Raw genomic sequence first — 20,537 nt, forward strand, 5'->3', positions numbered from 1 at the left:
TTGAAAATGTCACCCTAGACAACTAAATTGTGCTTTAAAGTTCCCATGACGCTGTCAGCGTGCGCGTTTCCTGTGCTGTTAGGGGTGCGCGCGCGCGCTCAGAATTGCTGAGCTATGATTGGTCATCGATTGATTTCTGGGAAAATCACAGGACAATCAAGATCATTTACCATAATGTGTGATTAAGCGTGACACCGATTTGACCCACCTATCAAATAGCCTATAAATAGCATGAGATGTAGACAGAAAATCATCGAACATGTTTATATATTATATTTCCCTTTTCATATTTCTCTTTCATTTCCCATCCACTATAAGAGGGTTGAGTTATGTTCCTGGTTAAGTTTCTCCATGCTGAGATGTGTGTAGCTCAACAATAACAAGGCTAGGAGATTGCCTGACTCTTTAGTGTGATTACTAGTTTTTAAAGCTTTCAATTATGTTCAAGAGCAAGGGGGCAGATCCAAGGGGTTTCCAAAGCGCCATTTAACTGCAGTTTGACAGAACTTTACCTGCAAAACAACAACATTTTCCCCATTTCAGGTCAGAGATGTTAGTTTGCATGTGTTATTGTAACTCCCCTTGTTTCTGTCTGCCATGCACACACACACACACACACACATGCACTAAAAGGCACTGAGACACCTGGCCTGTCTGCGTGTGAAGTGTCTAGAGGAGACGGTGACAGAGCTGAAGAACAAGCAGGACCTCCACACTCTCAGTGAGAACCTGAGACCACAATCTCTCTCTTAAGTGCATCTACCATTGTATTTCCTTATAAACATTGCTTGATATTTAAAGGTTAAAGTAACAGCTAATCAAGGTTTTAAAAATGCAAACGCTGCTCTGAGATCAGTTCTTATCCCATTCATAGACTCTTGAAAATAACGGTTCTTTATTGGCATCATCCATGAACTTTCTGCACAAATTGTTCTATAGAGGAAAATAGATATATATTTTTTGATTATTAAAATGTTAATTATTATTAAATTATTACTATTATTAAAACCATGGTAGTTTATGAAAGCTTCTTTGCCAAACCCCAAATGTTTCTTGGCATCATTGTAAACCCCCCCTTTCAGAAGCCTTATTTTCATGGCAACCAAACACAAATATATCAGCTGAATATATCAGACAATAATGCATCTTTTGTTAATGTTTCGGCTTTATATCTGAACCCCTTCTCACAAGATCCTGAATATCACCGATACGTCATTTGCCATCTGTGCAGATTTTAGATTGAAAAGGTTGGCATCCATAAACATAAACTTCTAAAATTATAACATCACCAAAACATATTTGAAAATGATGTAAAATGGATGGATGGCTGTTTTAAGCAAATTACACCATTATGCATTTGGACACTGGTTGAGACAAGACAATTGTTTTTTTTTCATTTCTGAAAATTTCTTCTAGTATTTTAAGATGAATAAAATGCATCTAAAGGATTGTTTGTTTTACAAGTCAGCACGGCTCAAGGAAGAGGTGTACAGCGTTAGTGTTGCAGTGATGGAGTATTTCATATTTTTAATGTTTCAACTACAGCAAATGTATCACAGGAGTTGACTTTATATGTTTTCTTTAGCAGCCGTTCTGGTCTAGAAAATCCCTCAGTGGCCAAGTCCATCATGCAGCTCTCCATTATGAACCGGTACAAACACGTCTCAGCGGAACCATCTATGACTCGAGCAAACTAACTGTCAAACTCAGATGATCTCCAGACCCCTGCCGCCACTCTTGTTCGCATGATAAAACATTTGACAAGCCCAAGTGTTTTAAATCAATGAAAAACAGCTCTTACGGTGTCATTTCAATCTCAATAAACATTGTCAAGACTAATGTGCGCGTTTAAGTTATGTTTCTTAAACAGATGTAGTAGGTGACATCTGATATTTGACATATGTTCATCAGAAAACATGTGAGCTGATAGTTTATCACTTAAAGATGGAAAATAGATTTATTTGCTTTGTGAAACATGGTATTTCAATATCAGATGTCTCCAAAAATAACTTCTACAGTTTTGTGAAAGCTCACACAAGCTGTTGCCAACTATTCATTTTATCCTCTTCCATAACAACAGACTAAGAAATTTAAGGCATAGGCAACAATATATTACAATCTTTCCTAAAGCAAATCCTACATTACACACGCATGATTTTCACATACATAAATACATATATTTTTCCAACATAAATGTAAAAAGGCTATTAAAAAAAAAAGAAGTCACTAGTAGACCTTTCATCCTGTGCATTTGTGTGGCAAAGCTTTTGGTGGTTTTTGCCCTACATTGTGTGCTTCAGAAGAGCATCCTGTACAAGAGCCATGAAGAAACCTCTGGCTGATGTTGTGGACGTGGTCTCTTCTGTCTTAGATGGGTCTTCAATGATGATAATGATGGTTGCTGGGTTGAAACGGAGAGTCGTTGTGATTCAGTCTGCAGTAACAGACACCGTCTTAGAGTGAATGTCCTCGGTTTGGTTATCTGAAGAGCTGTTGGTCTCACTCTGACTGATGGAGAGCTCCTCCAAGGTGCCGGTCGTCTCCTCCAATGCCTGATCATCCTCAGCTATGCGTGAGAAAAGAAACGAGCTTGATTCACACAGATGACTTCACATCACTCTAAGCTATTTTAATGACATTATCTCAATATTATTTCAACAACAACAAAAAAGAAACTGGAAAGCCTTCTATAACTTGTTCGTTTCTCCTGGTTTCCACGTTAGCGCTGTTTGATCTGATATGGTTTATAATAGTGAAAATGTAACAATGTAAAAACTCTTAATTCTTAAACCTTAATTAAACAATTTAATTATCAATTTATACCTGCATGATATTAAGCTGTGGCTGTTTGGAAAATGGATGGATGGATCATAATTGCTTTAGTTGTGGGCGCCATCTTCTGGTCAGACGCGGGAATTCATTCAGGGTGCAACTCTGACAGTGCGTTATGGCCATTCTCTAGCCGCTGAGTGTATATCGATTGTGCACTCGTTATTGTGGTGCATTGTGGGATTAAATGAGTTCACTCGATAACATCCACTATGGTTTCTGACACCACTACAAATGACTGTCCCCTCAAATAGTGTCCTATTTAAGGGTATAGGGGGCGATTTTTATGATCGCCAAAGACTTTTATGATTCAGTTCTTTTTAATGAATAAAAAACATACAGCGTGAACAGTGTAGCTTGCTTTCCGAAACAAACAACTCTTTTAATTTGATTCTTTTTAGTGAATCAAACACATACAGTGTGAACAGTGTAGCTTAATTTGTGAAACGAATGACTTGTATGATTTGGTTCTTTTTAATGAATCAAAACCTTGACTAGGAGTGTTAAAAGTGTAGCTTGATTCCTGAAACGAATGACTCTTATGATTTGGTTCTTTATAGTGAATCAAAACCTTCCAGCTTGATTACTAAAAAGAATGACTCGTATGTCTTTTTATCTCATTACATTAAAATCAGACCGCAAGCTCACAATTTGTTCGAAATATAATTTCTTCTTGCTGAAATGCTGTAGATTAAATAACAGCAGAGCAGGACATTATTGGTGCATGCCTAAAGTATATGGTATTACCATGGTACGACGCCCAAAAAACATAATAATACCATTGTACTTGTCGTAAGTGTCACAGTAAAGCAATATAAATTTGATTTGGATACCTTTGGCCTGTTTCTGTAGTCGTGATGCTGAATCAGCTTCATGTTTCTCTCTCTGCTCCTGTAACACCTTACAGACCTTCTTATGGCTGAACCAGTGCAGCTTCTGACAGGCCTGGCCACAGTAGATCACCTGAACATATACACAGATTTAAGCAAGCACCTCAGACAGGAAACCCCCAAAAAAGTGCAAAAATAATAAGATCAAACCTGATATTTACCATTTTGCAGATGGAGCATCTTTTCTCCGCCCCTTTCTCACCACAGGATGTGCAGAAGTCTGCGTCCATGAAGCCCACCTGCCCCGTGATGGCCTGGGTGAGCACTGACAGAGCGGTGGGGTCACTTCCCTGTCGGAAAAAGGACTGGTGAGGCTCCCATACGTGGAATATGATTCAGTCTTTCTAGCTGAGGCTACGTTTCCATCATTTTATTTCAATCCCATTATCTTCGACATGAGCAAATAGAGGTCACTGTAACTCACAATTTCCACTGGAGCGATACTCCGGACCAGCTGCTGCAGTAATGTGGCATCACAGTATGGAAATTTCCTAATGCACTCCCGGAGGAACTTCTCCTGGAATACCGGGAAGCCGTCACTGTCTCGCCCTTTCACAAGACTGAGAAGAGATATCCGAGTTACTTTACAGATCAAAAGAGGGCCTTTAAATTACAAGTTTGTGGTCATTAAGATTTTTTTAAGAAGTAAAATTGTGATGCAAAGCTGACATTTCAGCATCATTACTCCAGTCTTCAGTGTCACAGAAATTTTAAAAGAACATTTGAAATAATTTTACTGTCACATTTTTAATTTCATGCATTCTTGTTGACTAAAAGTAATAATTTCTTACTTACTTAACAGAAACCTTTGAACAGTGATGTATATCTAATATTCTACCTCTTGATGAGGCCATCAAGCTTGTCCTGGCGATCTTTCAGGAAAGAGCCGCATTTCTGCAGCACACAGCTGAGGTAGTGCATCTTCATGGCCAACACTTCATTCATATCCTGCTGTTTGATGCACTTCTCACAAATCAGCTCCAGAACCTGGAAGACACACGAGGGCTTTACACACTTGAAATAGTTAACCCTGGGTCAATTAAAACCCCGGGTTTAACAGAATCCTGGGTAATCTTGCTTCATGTTTCACACTGCTCATCCTTTACCCGTTGTTAACAATTAATCCTGGGTATTACACTGACGTTTCACACTGTACATTCCTAAACCCTGGGTTAACGTTCTTATTTGCATATTTGCTGTGTCAGTGTCATTGATTGGATGAAAGCAGCACACGACCTGCTCTAGCATCGCACATAATCATATTACACATTGTCGACTGTAAAGTTTTTTTCTTTTCAGACTATTAAGGTAAAAATTAAACAATATCTTTTCTGCAATTTCCCCCTCAAAAGTTAAAACGACTGTTTATAACACGACACGCAGTGTTTCCGTGACTGTCCAAAGAACGTTAATATGAGGGACGCATTCATTTCATGGTGCACACGTTTGACACTGCAAAAGTGGCACCAACCCTGCTCCGGAATAAGGTTTCATAACACGGGGGAAAGCAGTGCTAACCCTGCTTCTAAATTACAAGTGAGAAACGTTCCTTTACTCTGGGTTCACTTCGGGTTTAGGAGAACGATGATAACCCGGGGTTAAGCGCAGTGTGAAAAGCTATTAAGATGGTGCTGAAGTTGGGTCAGGTTTCAGTTCAATCAAGTTTATTGTAATGAATCTCAACTCAGCTCTGAGCATAATGCATTAACATGCAACTGACCTTGCGACACTTCTCAAGTGCTTCCACGTCCATCAACAGAGGGTTTTCTTTCACCACCATCACTATCTGTAGCATAACGAAACACAACAACATAGTCTTAACAGGATGAATTATGTTTTGGCTATAGTCACTGGTTTGATCATTTTAAAAAATGAGCAGTTTTTTTTTATCAGTATCATAATTGTCAGGTTTAGAATGACCGTATTGCAGCATGTTAGCTTAAAAATTTAGCTTTTCAAGTTAGATTTTTGGGCTTTTCTGCCTTTATCTTGATAGGACAGTATAGAGATAGACAAAAAACAACAGGAGAGGAGAGAGGGGGGAAAAGACCAGGAAAGGCCCATAAGCTGGGACTCAAACTTGGGTCGCCTGAGGCGCAGCAGAACTATATGTCACAAGAATATGGATCAGACAAAAAAAAACTACCTTCACTGGGTTGAGGTTGGTACTCATGATAATTTTGTGTAGCGGTCCAGCGAGTTTAGAAGGGAGTTTTGGTTCCTTTTCCAGCCCCTGTGGTTTTGTGTAGTAATCCAACCTCGCACGGGAGAAGAAGTTATTGATAACAGTCACACAGTCGTGCTGCCCTGAAAAAGATGTAATCTCATTTAATCTTCACAACAACAAAAAAAGAACACTCTCTCAGAATATGGCAAATTACAATTCAAACATTTGGGGCCAGAAATTCACAATATTGCTATATTACTGTATTTTTGATCAAATAAATGCAGCCTTGCTGAGCATGAGAGACTTCTTTCAAAAACATTTCAAAAAAACCTTACCAACTTTGGTAGAATCATACAGATTTGACCAGTAAAGCACACTGGTTTCCCCATAATGCCATATTTTTGACATACCTACAAAAGCAGCCATTTGTGCTGCTGTTCTGCCGACTGAGTTCACTGCATCCGTCTCGGCTCCAGCATCCAACATCATCCAGGTGATATCTGTCTTTCCTGTTCAATACAATGCATATGACATACTGTATTGTCATACTGTATTACTGGCATAAAATATATTTCAGGACACATTAAGGCCCTGATATACTCACAGCGAAGTTCTTTTTCGTTCTTCGTTTAGGGGTAAAAAGTTGTTTGAAATACCTTTGCAGCAAACATATTGTTAGCCCCTCCACCCCATTAGACGTCCAGTCCAAAGAGGAATTTGACTCTGGAGTGAGCACCACTTGAACTTTTCTGGAAAGTTCGCTTTGGCAAGCTGTTTCGAACTCCCATAGCGAACTCCAATCGAACTTCGTTTTGACATGATTTTGTTCAAAATGACGTCACACCAGCTCATACTTCGATTTCGCTTGACGTATATCAGGACCTTTATGGTCAAATTGACAATACTAGCACAAAAAGAATTTAGTAATTGTGTTTCAGACCTGAGAGTCCTGCAAACATGAGCGCGGTGTATCCATGTTCATGTTCGTTGCAGTTGACATCAGCTCCGTGCTGTAGCAGCAGTTTGCACATGTCTGCCTTGCCCTTATATGCAGCGTGCATGAGAGGGGTCATGCCATACTAAAGAAGAAATGCAAACAATCGAAACAGCATTAACCACATATAGCATGTTCACATATATTTGATTATGGTGTATAGAGAGAAACCCTGATAACTCCCAAAAGCACTCAAAACATTAACCTAAAAACATAAACCTTTAAGTGCAATCGCTATCCAACAAGTAATTGGTTCATTGTTTTCCGATTGTTTGTTTTCAGCTCCAACAGAAGGACACATAGGCTAATAAAAGACGGGACAAACAACCATTTCCAGGCAGCTGCTTTGAAAGCCCACAAGTGTCAGTAACATCTGATTTCGACAGATGTCCAAATCAAAGTCACTCTGCACGGTCATAAGTACTGTTTAAAGTACTGACAAATAACTGCCACTAACAGAGAGGAGACTAAAACAATGTTTTAAATGTTATTAAATTATCATAATGTATAACAACACTTCATTACCTCATCCAGACAGTTTACCCTGACATCTTTGGATCCAAGCAGTCTGGAGGCTTCTTGCACATTACCTACAAATGGTCAAACACAGTGATCAGACAGTGACCGACCTAGAGAATTATTTATATGCATCACTTTTATACATAAATCACTATTAATAGATCAACAATTATACATAAGAGCCACACTGTAAATGTAATGCTAAATGATCATCATCATGATATATTTCCATTGAGAAAAACAAAAGTCTAAATGATACAATAATGATGCTAGAATAATTCGAATAAAATAATAATAAAGGTGATTTTACTGGTACAGATAGGTATTTGTCGTAAACTGTACTTTGAATATTATAATATATACAGTATAACTGAATACATATCCAAGTGTTTAAAATGTAACTTATAAGAGTAATTTATAAGTACAGAGAGAAAGCATTCCGTATGCAGCCATTGCTTGCAGATTTTTGTAAACGATGTTATAATTTTCCGAACTGGTAATTGTGCTAATCTGCAGTTAGCCTGTTAGCGTCATGCTATCATTACCTGCAGCAATAACCAGAAGTAGCTCTTTCTCTGTGTCGGTCAGGTCTCCTTTCTTTGGTGCAGACATTATTATAATCAAAGTGACGCTTTTGGTCTTAATAAGCAATATATAAGTTAACTGTGAATGATATGACAGCTTTGTTCTACTACTGTGATTGATCCACAGACTGAGAGACTGACTGGCACTGACGGGTTAATGGGTTACTGTCTGCAAACGGACTGAACCAACTGCAACAAATACGCAGGGGGCGTAATAAGTGTCGACTTCGGTGTGTTTTTAGGATAGTTTAAATATATATATATATATGTATATATATATATATATATTGTAGTATAACACGCTTTAGAATACAACATTTTAGTGATTTTACTAGGTATGGGAGTAGTAATGCCATTTGTATATGTTTAGCAATGTGTGTACTCCCCCCACCTCATGGTGTTTCGATCCTAGAACTTTAATTCTGTACATTGATATAATTTATTTTTCAAAATAAGAGAGATATTAGCGTAAATGTGTCGCATAAATATTCATTTTACTAGAACTAGGGTTGCAATACATTACAATTATATTAATTTGAAGTCGATATATTTAAAAAAATCCCACCACCTGTGAGACCCTTTAAAGTGATTGAAAAGGATGAATTGTTCATATGAGATAAGCAACATAAAAATATAATACCATATGGAAAAATGCAAGCCTACAATATTGTATATTTAACTATATAAAAGAAAGGTATTAGACACAACACCACCAGGCAAATGCTTTTAGCGGTGAATCGGACCGAACAATTCGTTCACTGTTTGGACTCGGTTCGGTCGGTTCGACCGGTTCTCGAGTGAACAACTGGCTCTTAATATTAAACACTAACAGTGTGATTATACTTTAAAACGAGTCGGATTTACACTTATAATTGCTTCGCAACACTTAACTGCTTAACAGTGCAAGTGGGACTTTGCTTAATTTGCATAAAGATAAAGAACGGACCAATGGCGTTAAGCGTGTCTACCTGAGCAAATGCTGGACAAGCTCTAGCTAAGCTACAGTCATCTTGCCTCAAGGAGCAGAGAGTCACATTTGCGGGACAGGTGTACACTAGATATTTCATCATGGCTTGTGGTGGTTTTGTTTGCTCAAAAACTTCTCTTTGTATCTTGAACCTAATTTATGTGGTAAGTCAAGCAGTAGTTAGTCCTAAAATACTTTTTCTTATTCATATTAACAATAACTTTGGTCTTTATTTAAAAGTCCGTTTTACATAGGTAATATTCCTTTCATCCTTTACTATGATACATTGTACATACATGATACATGTACATTAAATATGTCTGTAAATTGTAAAATGAATGTTTATGTGAATCTTTATGCTGATATTCATGATTTAGTAGTATTGCTCTGCCTTTTCTAAGCAATTTCTGATTTGTTTTCTGTTTTCAGATGGTCAGTCTTCTATTGATCGGTGTTGCAGCATGGGGCAAATGGTTTGGACTAGTTTCTAGTTTCAGCGTGATGGCTGCTGTCATCGCAGTTGGATTGTTTCTCTTCGTCGTGGCCATTGTGGGATTGTGTGGGGCTGTGAAGCATCATCAAGTCCTCTTGTTCTTTGTATCCTTCCAATATACTGATTCAAGAAATTCTCCCATGTGTGTGTCTAAATGAGGTTTGCCTCTGTTCAACACATCAGTCTCAGTTTGTGTTGTACTTTGGGCCCTAAACTCACATTTACCAATTTTGCTGGCTTAATAATTTCCTTTATTAGTCAACAGCTTTTTAAATGTGCCGTAAATGATGGAGAAACAACCTTAACTGTTCTTTAGTACATGCTTGTTCTCTTTCTGGTATTCGTCTTGCAGTTTTCAGTATCATGTGCCTGCTTAGCTATTAGTAAAGAACAGCAGGTAATTATAGTCTGTATTAATACTTTGACATGGTGATACCAGTTTCCTCATTCCTCAAGCAAGTTGGTTTCAAATAAACCTTTTGTCCTCCTGCAGAACCTTCTCCTGGAGATAGGATGGAATAAGTCGGAATCAATGCAGAAGGATTTGGAAAGATCATTGGATTGCTGTGACTTCCTTCAAGTTAACTACAATGAATCATGTGATGCTGTAAGAACTATTATTCTGCTTTTCTATCCAAGACTTAATGTATTATGAAGTGTCTTCTGATACATTTCAAGTTCAAGTTGAATTTAATGTGGGGGGAAATAACAGCATGCTTCTAGAAACTTCTTGAACAAATAGTCTGTGAATGTGAAGTCATGTGGTTTACACAGAAAGCTTTGGTAAATATGTAGTTTTAAGTACTGTTGTATTGTTGTACATCAAGATGTAAGGTTAATGTATTATAAAGCTTCCATTTTTGTTGTAAGCTCATAATTAAATTGCTAAATGTAGGCAAAATTAAACTTACTTCTACAATGATAGCTGACAGACTCTTTAACCGCTTGAACATATAGTCTGATGTGAAGTGAAGTATGAGATCATGTTTATGTGCGCTTAACTAATATACAGTTTTTATTGTAGTTGTAAAGATTATTTTATGCTTTATTTCTGTCTTCTCTGTGACTTCAGACCTGTTTCAAGGATCAAACATGTGCACCGTGTTCAGATATAATCCAGGCCTATGCTGACGACGCTCTGCATTTTGTTGGAGGAATCAGCCTGTTTTTCAGTTTTACAGAGGTGAGCAAACATTGGACATCCTTTGGTTCTGAAAACACGGAAGATGATACATGGAAATATTGAATGAAGCTATTAACTGCTTAGTCCGTGTATTTACATTGTGTTGCTCGTTTCTTATTTGTCGGTCTGGTTGAGAAATTGAATACATTATTTTTGTTAAGTTTATGTTATTTTCTTTACGGTTTCAGATTCTGGGCGTCTGGCTAGCATATAGATACAGGAACCTGAAAGATCACCGGCAAAATCCTGGTGCTTTCATATAGAGCACTATGGTTGGACACAAATATTCAAGACTTCGAATGTCAGTTCTAGAATGGACTTTTTGTCTTTTATGAATCTTTTTCATTTATGATGTGTTGTTCCTCTTCATAACAAACCCAATTACTTTATTTTGGGGATATAATAACAAATTAAATGTTCAGTTAACTTTTAAAATATTTATTTGTGAAACAGCCATTATGATTTTGCATGTTTAAAATATTTATTATCACTGATTATGCAAGTAGGTTAACTGGGCTTGAACTTTGATCTCAATTTCAACAACTCTTACAAAGATAAAGAGTTGGACTGGAATGAAAAATTAAAGGCATGAAAGTACATCTTTCATTTCATGTTAGAGATCAAAGGACAAACATTTCCTGCTTTATACATCAAACAATTATTTCATTAAGCTCATTAGCTCTCTAGACGCTCAGTAATAAGCTTGCACATTAAAACTCAAACTACACCCAACCAATTTCCACATCATTCTGATAAGGATATGACCAGGAACTTGTACATCATCTGTTTGTCTTCCACATATTAGCCAATGGTGTGGCACTTCCAGAGGTTGTCCAGCCGGTTTTGCACAGATGTATTGATTGCGATGTGTGCTAGTGCTGTCCTCTGCTGGCTGCAGGGGAGAAATACCACACATATTCACATTTACAGCAATTCGGATCACATTAAACCACCTGCCTGAGGATTGACATGTGATTAAATTCTTTGTATTTTTATTTAACTGAAACACTATGATTTTAGTATTTTATTTGTGTATCTAGAGAGACTTTGTCTAATACGACGCACTACAATATACCTTCTTAATTCCATTTTAGCATGTTCTTGTGGTCATTTTTTAAGCATGTAAAATACATAGAATTTATTCAATGGAAAACAAACAAGCAACATGTTTGCACAAACTTCTTGTTTTAAATGTATGGTGTAAATGTTGTCTTCAGCTATAATTTACACATTTGATGAATAAATAAAGACATCTTGACACCTAACAAGATTTTTTTTAATTAGGTTGTTTATTAATATTTGTAATTTGTATTTTTTGAATGATGAAGTAAATCCATTTGTAATGTATGAATGCAGAGCTTTAAAATACTTATATTTGTATACGTATATAGGCTACTAATAAAAAATTATATATACATGTATATAAATATTTATAAAGAACAAAGAATGCCCAATATTTTTCATTAGAGCAAGGAACTGATCCCAAAATCTGGGCTTGACTGAGTTAATTACTTTGATTGTCAAACTACTGTCGTAGAACAGCCTTGATTCATTTGTATTCATTTACATTTAGTGGCTCTTTTTGCAGGTGTATTACATCAATTCTATTATCATTCACACAACACTGATTTATTCTAGACTAGCACCATTAAATACCTTAGACACCGTTTAACCAGTATGTGAACTAAAAATAGGGTGGAGGAGCAGTGATGTTAACTGGGTGCTAGTAGGTGGAGGAGCAGTGATGTTAACTGTGTGCTAGTAGGTGGAGGAGCAGTGATGTTAACTGGGTGCTAGTAGGTGGAGGAGCAGTGATGTTAACTGGGTGCTAGTAGGTGGAGGAGCAGTGATGTTAACTGGGTGCTAGTAGGTGGAGGAGCAGTGATGTTAACTGGGTGCTAGTAGGTGGAGGAGCAGTGATGTTGGCTGGGACAACATGGAGGAAAGGACAGACAAAATGCTTGACATGCTATTCAGTTTATTAGAAATGTATATAGCAAAAGTCAAAATACAAAAAATATAGGTTATGATTGTGTATAAACAGATGTTTTATTTTAAATCAAGGGTGCATATGAATTTCAAACATAAATATTAATTAAATTCCACTTAATTAAATTTTACATTTAACTTGTTTGCAATGGATTTTCTAAGACGACACACTTAAGATGCTGCTGCTGCATTGTGCTGTGAGTTGACAATCTCCTGTCCTATCTGAATGCCATAAAGATGACATTAGTCATTAAGATTATTTAGGCTCTCAGTTACTATTTGAATAGTGAAACCACAATGAACATGATGTGATTTCTCTTGACTAACAAGTTTAAAAACATTTTTAAAAATAATTTTAAAAACAGGAACAGTCTGTAACCAAGGTAACATTCACCTAACAAGGCAGGTAATGCTAGTTGACCATACTAATCCTCAAATATTAGCATATTAGCCCCCGGTTTCACAGACAAGGCTTAAGCCTAGTCCCAGACTAAAATGCATGTTTGAGGTGTTTTTACTGAAAGCAACTTGCACTGATATATCTTAAAATATGTCACTGCCATTGTTTTGTCTCAAGATGGACACCAATAATATTTCAAAGGCACGTTTATAAAAGCTACTTAAATGTCCTAATTGAACTAAGGCCTAATCCTGGCTTAATCTAAACCCTGTCTGTGAAATCAGGCCTAGTTTCTTTTTAAAACAACATTACTATAACAACATACTACATATACATGTTGGTATATTATATAAATATTGTAAATCGATGCATTTATTGAGTAGGCTACTAATTACCAAAAATCTCAACTTGTATGTCTCTAACTGTCAATTTGAAATGCCAAAGTCTGAAGTTTGCATGAATCATGTGACGATCAAGCATTTTGGACTTCCGTTGATGCAACTCCCTCAGTGGCTGCATCTGGAATATTAAATAAAATCTGATGGATTTTTGAAGGTAGCATAGATGTATCTCTGCCTTTGATATCCCACAATCCTGTGCGTTCCATTCTTTGGCAGTTATGCTAAAAATGTATGTTTTTGACCAACGTTTTCCACTTATGATGTTGTTTATAGCGAGGAATTAGTACTGTAATTAAATATTATCACCAAAGTTCTCTCCATTTTGTAGATCATTAAACCGTAATGCTTCCTTAGAAGTCTGTCCGAAATCAGTTTTGTGAGGTACCTTGCCAATGGCTCTGCACAATAGGTTGCCAACCAGTGGGAGTAAAGTGAGTGTCCGCCGCCATGATAAATAGAGTGAATGAGTATAAAAGATCATATACAGAATACGGACGTTTGTTGTGCCTAACCCGTATTTAATCATTTTGAACCTCCTTTTACACCATTTTTATGACGGTTCAACAACCATTTCCTCTTGTGCATCATCATCATCCGTACTCTTAAAAAACTTAAGTTTGTCTTTGCTTAAACTGAGGCCCGAAGGACCTGCTATGAAAACCTCAGAGTATTGTTCATCTATGACAAAGCCTGACGTCTCAATAAAACCACTGAGCATCTTTTCAAAACTATCCAAACCCTCTTTAGAATCAGAAAGAATCACAAGAGCTGTGTTTTTGTCAATGACTGACTTTAGGGTTTCTCCTTGGACTTTAGGTCCCAAAAACCTGTTCTCGCAGTTAATGGAGTTGATCAGAGGAAGAAGGCAGATGCTCACTAGTAAAGGAGTCAGTGGACATCCCACTCTCAGACCTTGTGATCTGTGATCTGTCCTCAACAACAGCTTCAACACGGATCTAAATCTGTCAGGTAGATTCACGGACTTTAAGCTGTTAAACAGATACGGCCACTTCAGTGCACCTGGATCTAGTTTTAATGAAATAATTAGCACTGGGATTTGAGCACTGATGCAGTGCTGAACAGAACTGTGTTGTTTGCTTTGACCTGGATTTAAAATGTGTTTAATAACGCCATTCAACCTCGCAGCCAGAATCAAAGCCAGAATTGTATAATCCACATTAATTATATTCATCGGACTGCAGTGATAGTGAATATCATAGCTGTAGGTGTGATCGTATTTGTCATAGTTGAGCGATTCAAAAACTGCAGCTTTAATTGGCTTTAGGTCGAATATTTGATTGAAAAATGCTTGTAAGAGGTCAGTAATTTTACAAGCATAATGCTTATAGAAATGCACTGTAAGCCCATCTGCTGATAGACTTTCAGACTGAGGCAGGGACAGTATAGCAACCAGAATCTCTTTTCTCGAAACTGGTTCGTTTAGAACGGTGATCAGGATGGATTTTACGTCATCAAATCTCTCAGTTTGGTGTAAATGATTCAAGAAATTCAGAAGACTCTCGGATGAAGTATTTGGTGTTTGAAGAACCTCTGTGGATGATTCTGAACTTGGACACCCTAAAAAAGAAATTATGTTAAAACTATTATTAATTAATTTTACATCTTAAAATGAGAGGGAATCTACCTCCTTGGTACATGTGTTCAACCTCTTGAGGAAATTCAGTCGTATCTGAACATCTTGATGGTTTTAGGCTTCTTTGCAAAACTATTGCCTCATATATAAGCCTGACCTTCACTCCTGGCCACAGGTATTCTTTCTTTCTGGTATTTATTTGTGAAATTTTCTTTATTGTGCTTGAGAGTTGTTCCATACATGCTTTATCTTCAAGAAGACAAGAATCAAACTGCCATTTTGGTCCACGTGTCTGAATTTGAATGGACAATGGGGCGTGATCAGAAATGTACTCTTCTTTATCCGAGTACATTGGCCTCTCGTGAATGTTACAAGCAGTTACGCTTGATAAATTGTGACTTTGCAAAAAGTAGTAGTCTAGTCTCGACTGACCTTTCCCATCAAAATACGTAAAGCTTTTTACCTCCGGGTAAAGACACCGCCAGACATCCACTAAGCTTAAGGTTTCCAAAAAATTTTGGAGAGCATCGGAAGACTTTCGGTGACTTCGGTTTCGTAAATTTGATGTTTTATCAAGTTCGGCGTCCATGACTGTGTTGAAATCCCCACCGACCACCAGGTACGCCGACGACGGGATGTGGGTCGCAATTTGTGTGAACTCCGTAAACCTAATTTTTTCATCATTTGAGTTGTACACATTGATAAATACAAAATCATGCCCCCAAATTTGACATGAGATAATTATGAATCTTCCCTTTCCGTCACCATTGACATTGAAACCACCACATCCGAGGTTCTTTTTGAACAGGACGGCCACCCCTCGGGAACTTCCTTTAAATACGGTGAATGCCGCCATGTTGTAATCACATTCTAAATCTTGAATTTTGATACTCCCAGTTGAGTGGATTCTATCTGGACCCACATGAGTTTCTTGGAGAAAGACTACATCAGCCTTTAGAAGACTTAAATGACGAAGAACCTCATTTCGTTTGCGGTTGAAACCATTTACGTTCCATGAAAGAATCCTTAAAATTTGCTGCTCGTCATCAATGTCTGTCATCCTGAAGTGGTCTCTTTGGATCAGTTTCATAAATGAATGGGTTGGTGTACCTAAAACAATGCAACACAAAGTATTTTGTAAACTGCAGAAGTGGTACAAAACCTGAAGAACTGGATTCTTTGATAACATAAACATACATATACAGTACAGCTTGCAATATATATATATATATATATATATATATATATATATATATATTTTTTTTTTAGTAAGTACTCAAGAGGGAATCTTAGCTGAATTAAAAAGTAAAAACTTTTGATTATTCAGGTAGGGATGGGTGAAGGGAATGATGTGTAAATTGGGAGATGATCAACTCAAGTGTGATCGTGTCTCGAATGGGGATGGTAATATAGCAAGAGAGTTCAAATGTCAATTTCCATTGTTTTCTCAGAGAGTAGCCCTTTCTTCCAGTTTATCCAGTCTTACAACCAGTTTAACTGCTCAGGACAAGCAAGGGACTCAAGAACCATCACAAAACAAAAAATAAAATCACCCAGGTAATGAGACACAGTACATACAATCAAGGGTACATAAACTTTTGAACGGGGTCATTTAAAATAAATTATAACATACAATTATTTTGTTAAAATTATTCACATTTTCTGCAAGAAATATTTTGAAATACTTTTTCTTGCAACTGTATATAGGTTTCTCAGATCAAATAAGTACAATTTGATCATCGTATTCATATATATGAATAACCTTACCTTGTCAATTCTTTGCTCACAAAAAAATTAAACAAATCAAAACATTAATTACTTGAATTATTACTTTTATTTAAAATAAAATGTATGAAAAATGATTGCAAGTCCTAGTATACTGTTCACATACTGTTTCCTGTTCTTACTCAATTAACATTTCCTCCCCAAATTCTTTATATCAGTTTCACAGATGTAAGGAATGCACTCAACTCTATTCAACTCTAGTCTGTATTTTGGTTATGAGAAAAGATCAAATCTGAATGAATTTTGTTAGAATCTACGCCAATTCTCTTACATCTACATTTGAGTATTTGTAAGTCAAAGTATACCAAGAGTTTAATGCAAATGGCCTGTCAGCTTGTTCCTTCACAATATGTCATGGAAGGCTTCTCAACAAAGCAATACAAAAATGCACCTACCTGCATTTTCTCCTGGACTTCAGGTCCTAGAAGCCTGAAGGACAGACGCTCATTAGTGAAGGCCTCCCTTTAAGACCACAGACAAACTAGTTAAAATGTAATTCCCCCATGACCAGTAGCCCGACTACCAGTGCCAGGCAAGGCAGGCAAGTTCACTTACTTCCAACAGGAAGCATCAGCAGTGGGAGTGACCAAATAACATGCATATGCCAATCATGCATGTTATCTGGTCACTCCCACTGCTGATGCTTCCTGTTGGAAGTAAGTGAACAAGGTAGGTCGTTGTGTCTACTCATTCAAAATATTTACAAGGTATTGTTTGTGTAAATATACCTAGCTATACAGTTCATTACCATTCTGAGGGTATATGATTTTAAATTAGAAACCATTCATATTCCATTTAACATATGAATTGACAGTCCATTCCCATTTAAACAATGATCTACATACATCACATATGGTAAACACAGAAGCTCATGCATCAGTGTTTGAGTTTCTGTGTTAACCAAATATGCTGTGTCCTATGTATGTGTCTCTCACTATTCTTGTTTAGAAGACTAGGACTAAATTGCTTGGTTTATATGGATTTGTGTCATGTATTTATAACCTTTTTGGATCTTAAGTTTTTGACTATTGAATTGAATTTTTTATTAAAGTGTCTTGCACTTACATGCCCAGCCCAAATAGGCTTAAAAGACACTATTGGCATAAAACAAACATAATATAGAAAGATGACCATCATACAAAGTACATTACCATCATTTTCACAATATAAACAAACAAAACACTTTCAATTTAGGTCAGGATATAAATTCCTTTGCCTAAGTTTCCACGCCTTTTCCACATATCTAGCCAAACTATAAATTTCATTTTCAAAGAGCCAGCTCAACATATCCCCATCCGTCATCCAAAACAAATCAGGCTTTTTATGTTGAATTCTCTCAAACATACCCATTCTTAAATCATGATATACAGGACAAAAAAAAACAAAAAATGCCATTCATCCTCAACGACCCTTAAATCACACAAAACACATAATCTGTCCTCTTCTGGGACACCTTTATAGCGCCCCACCTCGATCTGCAAAGGCAACACCCCTGCTCTGAGCTGGGCACACAAAGACCTCTGTAATCTGGTTAACCAACATTTGACATAAGGCTCTGTGGAGTAATCATTTTTAAAGTGAACATAGCTTCTCAATTTGGGCTTATTTAACACCTGCCGTTGCCATTGCCATTGCCATTGCTCTTTATAAGAATTAAACAAAAACGTACTCGGTTACTAACGTAACCTCTGTTCTCTCTAGAGAGGGAACGAGTATTGCGTAAGCTAGCTTACGCTGCGGGAAAGTCTCCTTTCACGAGATACTGAAGCCAAAAATTATCCTAATTTTTTAAACTTTGTCAACGCAGTGCGGCAGCCTGCAGACCTAGGGCAAGCGAGTCGCGTGCCCATTGGCTGCTCTGCGGCAACTGCAGCAGCCTATGGCTGAGCCTTGCGCGTGACGTCACGTCCAATGAGCGCGCTTGGCGCGCTTAGTGCGTCACAGCCCGTCATTAGGGGTGTGGCTTAGAGTATATAAGCAAGGAACAGAGGCTGCTTCGCTGGTTTCTGTCGCATGAAGCGAAAATGAGCTCGTGGCGAGAACACGGCGGGTTACGCAATACTCGTTCCCTCTCTAGAGAGAACAGAGGTTACGTTAGTAACCGAGTACGTTCTCTTACGAGAGGTTCTCTCGTATTGCGTAAGCTAGCTTACGCTGCGGGAACACCTTTGTCAACGCCGTGCGCGCGCCCAGCATCCTGAATGAATCCCGTGGGAAGCCCAGGGAACGCGAAACGGAGCTGGGCGGCCAGATACCACAGTACACAAGCACATAATATGGGGCAGGGAGCGGCACAGCCGGTCCAACTAACACTTCCATACAGTGTAGCTCAACCAGTAGAGCTAAATCAGCAGCGTAGCCCGCGCACAGACAGTGGGCTGGCTTACGCGAGACTTAGACTGATAGCACTTTGGCCTGCAAAGCGGGAACATCCAGGTTGTAAAACCTAACAAATGTGGAGGGGGAGGCCCAGCCCGCCGCTGCACAAATGTCATGAATGGGAATCCCACTGGACCACGCCCACGATGAGGCCATGCCTCTGGTGGAGTGTGCCCGAATGCCCAAGGGGCACTGCAGGTTTTTAGATGCGTAAGCAGCTGCGATAGCATCGACTATCCATCTGGACAGAGTGTGCTTCGAGGCGGCGAGACCCTTGGTGCGCCCACCAAACGAAACAAAAAGCTGCTCTGAACGCCTGAAGGCGGCGGAGCGCGAAATATAGCTTCTCAGCGCCCTAACTGGGCAGAGGAGGTGACTATCTGCCTCGCAGCCAGTAATCGGCAGGGCTGAAAGGGAAATGACCTGCGCTCTGAAGGGAGTGCCCAAAATTTTTGGGACGTACCCATGCCTCGGTCTGAGAATAACTTTAGAGTCATTAGGTCCGAACTCGAGGCACGCAGCGTTAGTGGATAACGCGTGAAGGTCTCCCACACGTTTTACTGAAGACAGTGCTATCAGAAAAACGGTTTTGAGCGTGAGGTATTTCATATCCACAGTTTCTAAGGGTTCAAAGGGATGTGCTTTCAGTGCGTCTAAGACCAGTGAAAGATCCCACATAGGAACCGAAGGGGGTCGCGGGGGGTTCATCCTCCTCGCTCCTCTAAGGAAGCGGATGACCAACTCGTTCCTTCCTAATGCGCGGCCCGGCTCTGACACAGAGAGCGCTGAAATGGCCGCGACATAGACTTTGAGCGTGGAGGGGGACCTGCCCGCGTCCAGTAGCTCTTGAAGGAAACACAATACTTGTGAGACCCCACATGTCTGTGGATTGAGCCCTTTGGTAGTGCACCATTTGTTAAACACAGACCATTTAGACGTGTAGAGCCGCCTCGTGGAGGGGGCTCTAGATTGTATGATCGTGTTCATCACCCCTTCTGGTAGATCAGCATGTAGTTGTTGAGGCTCCACGCATGCAGAGACCAGTGCTCTGGGTGGGGATGCCAAATCGAGCCGCGGGCTTGAGAGAGAAGGTCTCTCCGCACCGGAATCGGCCAGGGGGCTGAGTCTGCCAATTGTATGAGTTCCGGGAACCAAGCTTGGTTCTCCCAGAACGGGGCTATGAGGAGCACTGTGTGGCGCGCTTTCCTGACTCTCTCGATGACCTGAGGCAGCAGAGAGACTGGCGGAAACGCATATAGCGGGCCGCTGGGCCAAGACTGGGCCAGCGCGTCCTCGCTCTTTGAAAAGAACGCTGGGCAGTGTGCGTTGTCTATTGACGCAAAGAGGTCGACTTTCGCTCTGC

The 20,537-nt window shown here is 38.8% G+C and overlaps 2 protein-coding genes across 2 annotated transcripts; one reads left to right on the top strand and one right to left on the bottom strand.

The window, feature by feature from the left end:
* Positions 1-1,497: 1,497 nt before the first annotated feature.
* ankmy2a (ankyrin repeat and MYND domain containing 2a) lies at positions 1,498-8,154 on the bottom strand. The gene is made up of 11 exons (XM_084419094.1): positions 7,945-8,154; positions 7,406-7,470; positions 6,827-6,965; positions 6,297-6,395; positions 5,866-6,026; positions 5,440-5,505; positions 4,558-4,706; positions 4,144-4,279; positions 3,881-4,009; positions 3,663-3,792; positions 1,498-2,566 (listed from the first exon to the last, which is right to left on the bottom strand). Exons 1-11 carry the CDS (start codon positions 8,009-8,011, stop codon positions 2,430-2,432), a joined length of 1,278 nt encoding a protein of 425 aa, XP_084275220.1. The 5' UTR covers positions 8,012-8,154; the 3' UTR covers positions 1,498-2,429.
* A 438-nt stretch (positions 8,155-8,592) lies between these two features.
* On the top strand, positions 8,593-12,060 carry tspan13a (tetraspanin 13a). The gene is made up of 6 exons (XM_084418048.1): positions 8,593-9,114; positions 9,380-9,547; positions 9,760-9,840; positions 9,937-10,050; positions 10,516-10,626; positions 10,815-12,060. Exons 1-6 carry the CDS (start codon positions 9,052-9,054, stop codon positions 10,887-10,889), a joined length of 612 nt encoding a protein of 203 aa, XP_084274174.1. The 5' UTR covers positions 8,593-9,051; the 3' UTR covers positions 10,890-12,060.
* The last annotated feature ends 8,477 nt before the right edge of the window (positions 12,061-20,537 follow it).

This window comes from Rutilus rutilus (assembly GCF_951802725.1).
Source record: "Rutilus rutilus genome assembly, chromosome: 9".
NCBI classification, from domain to species: domain Eukaryota; kingdom Metazoa; phylum Chordata; class Actinopteri; order Cypriniformes; family Leuciscidae; genus Rutilus; species Rutilus rutilus.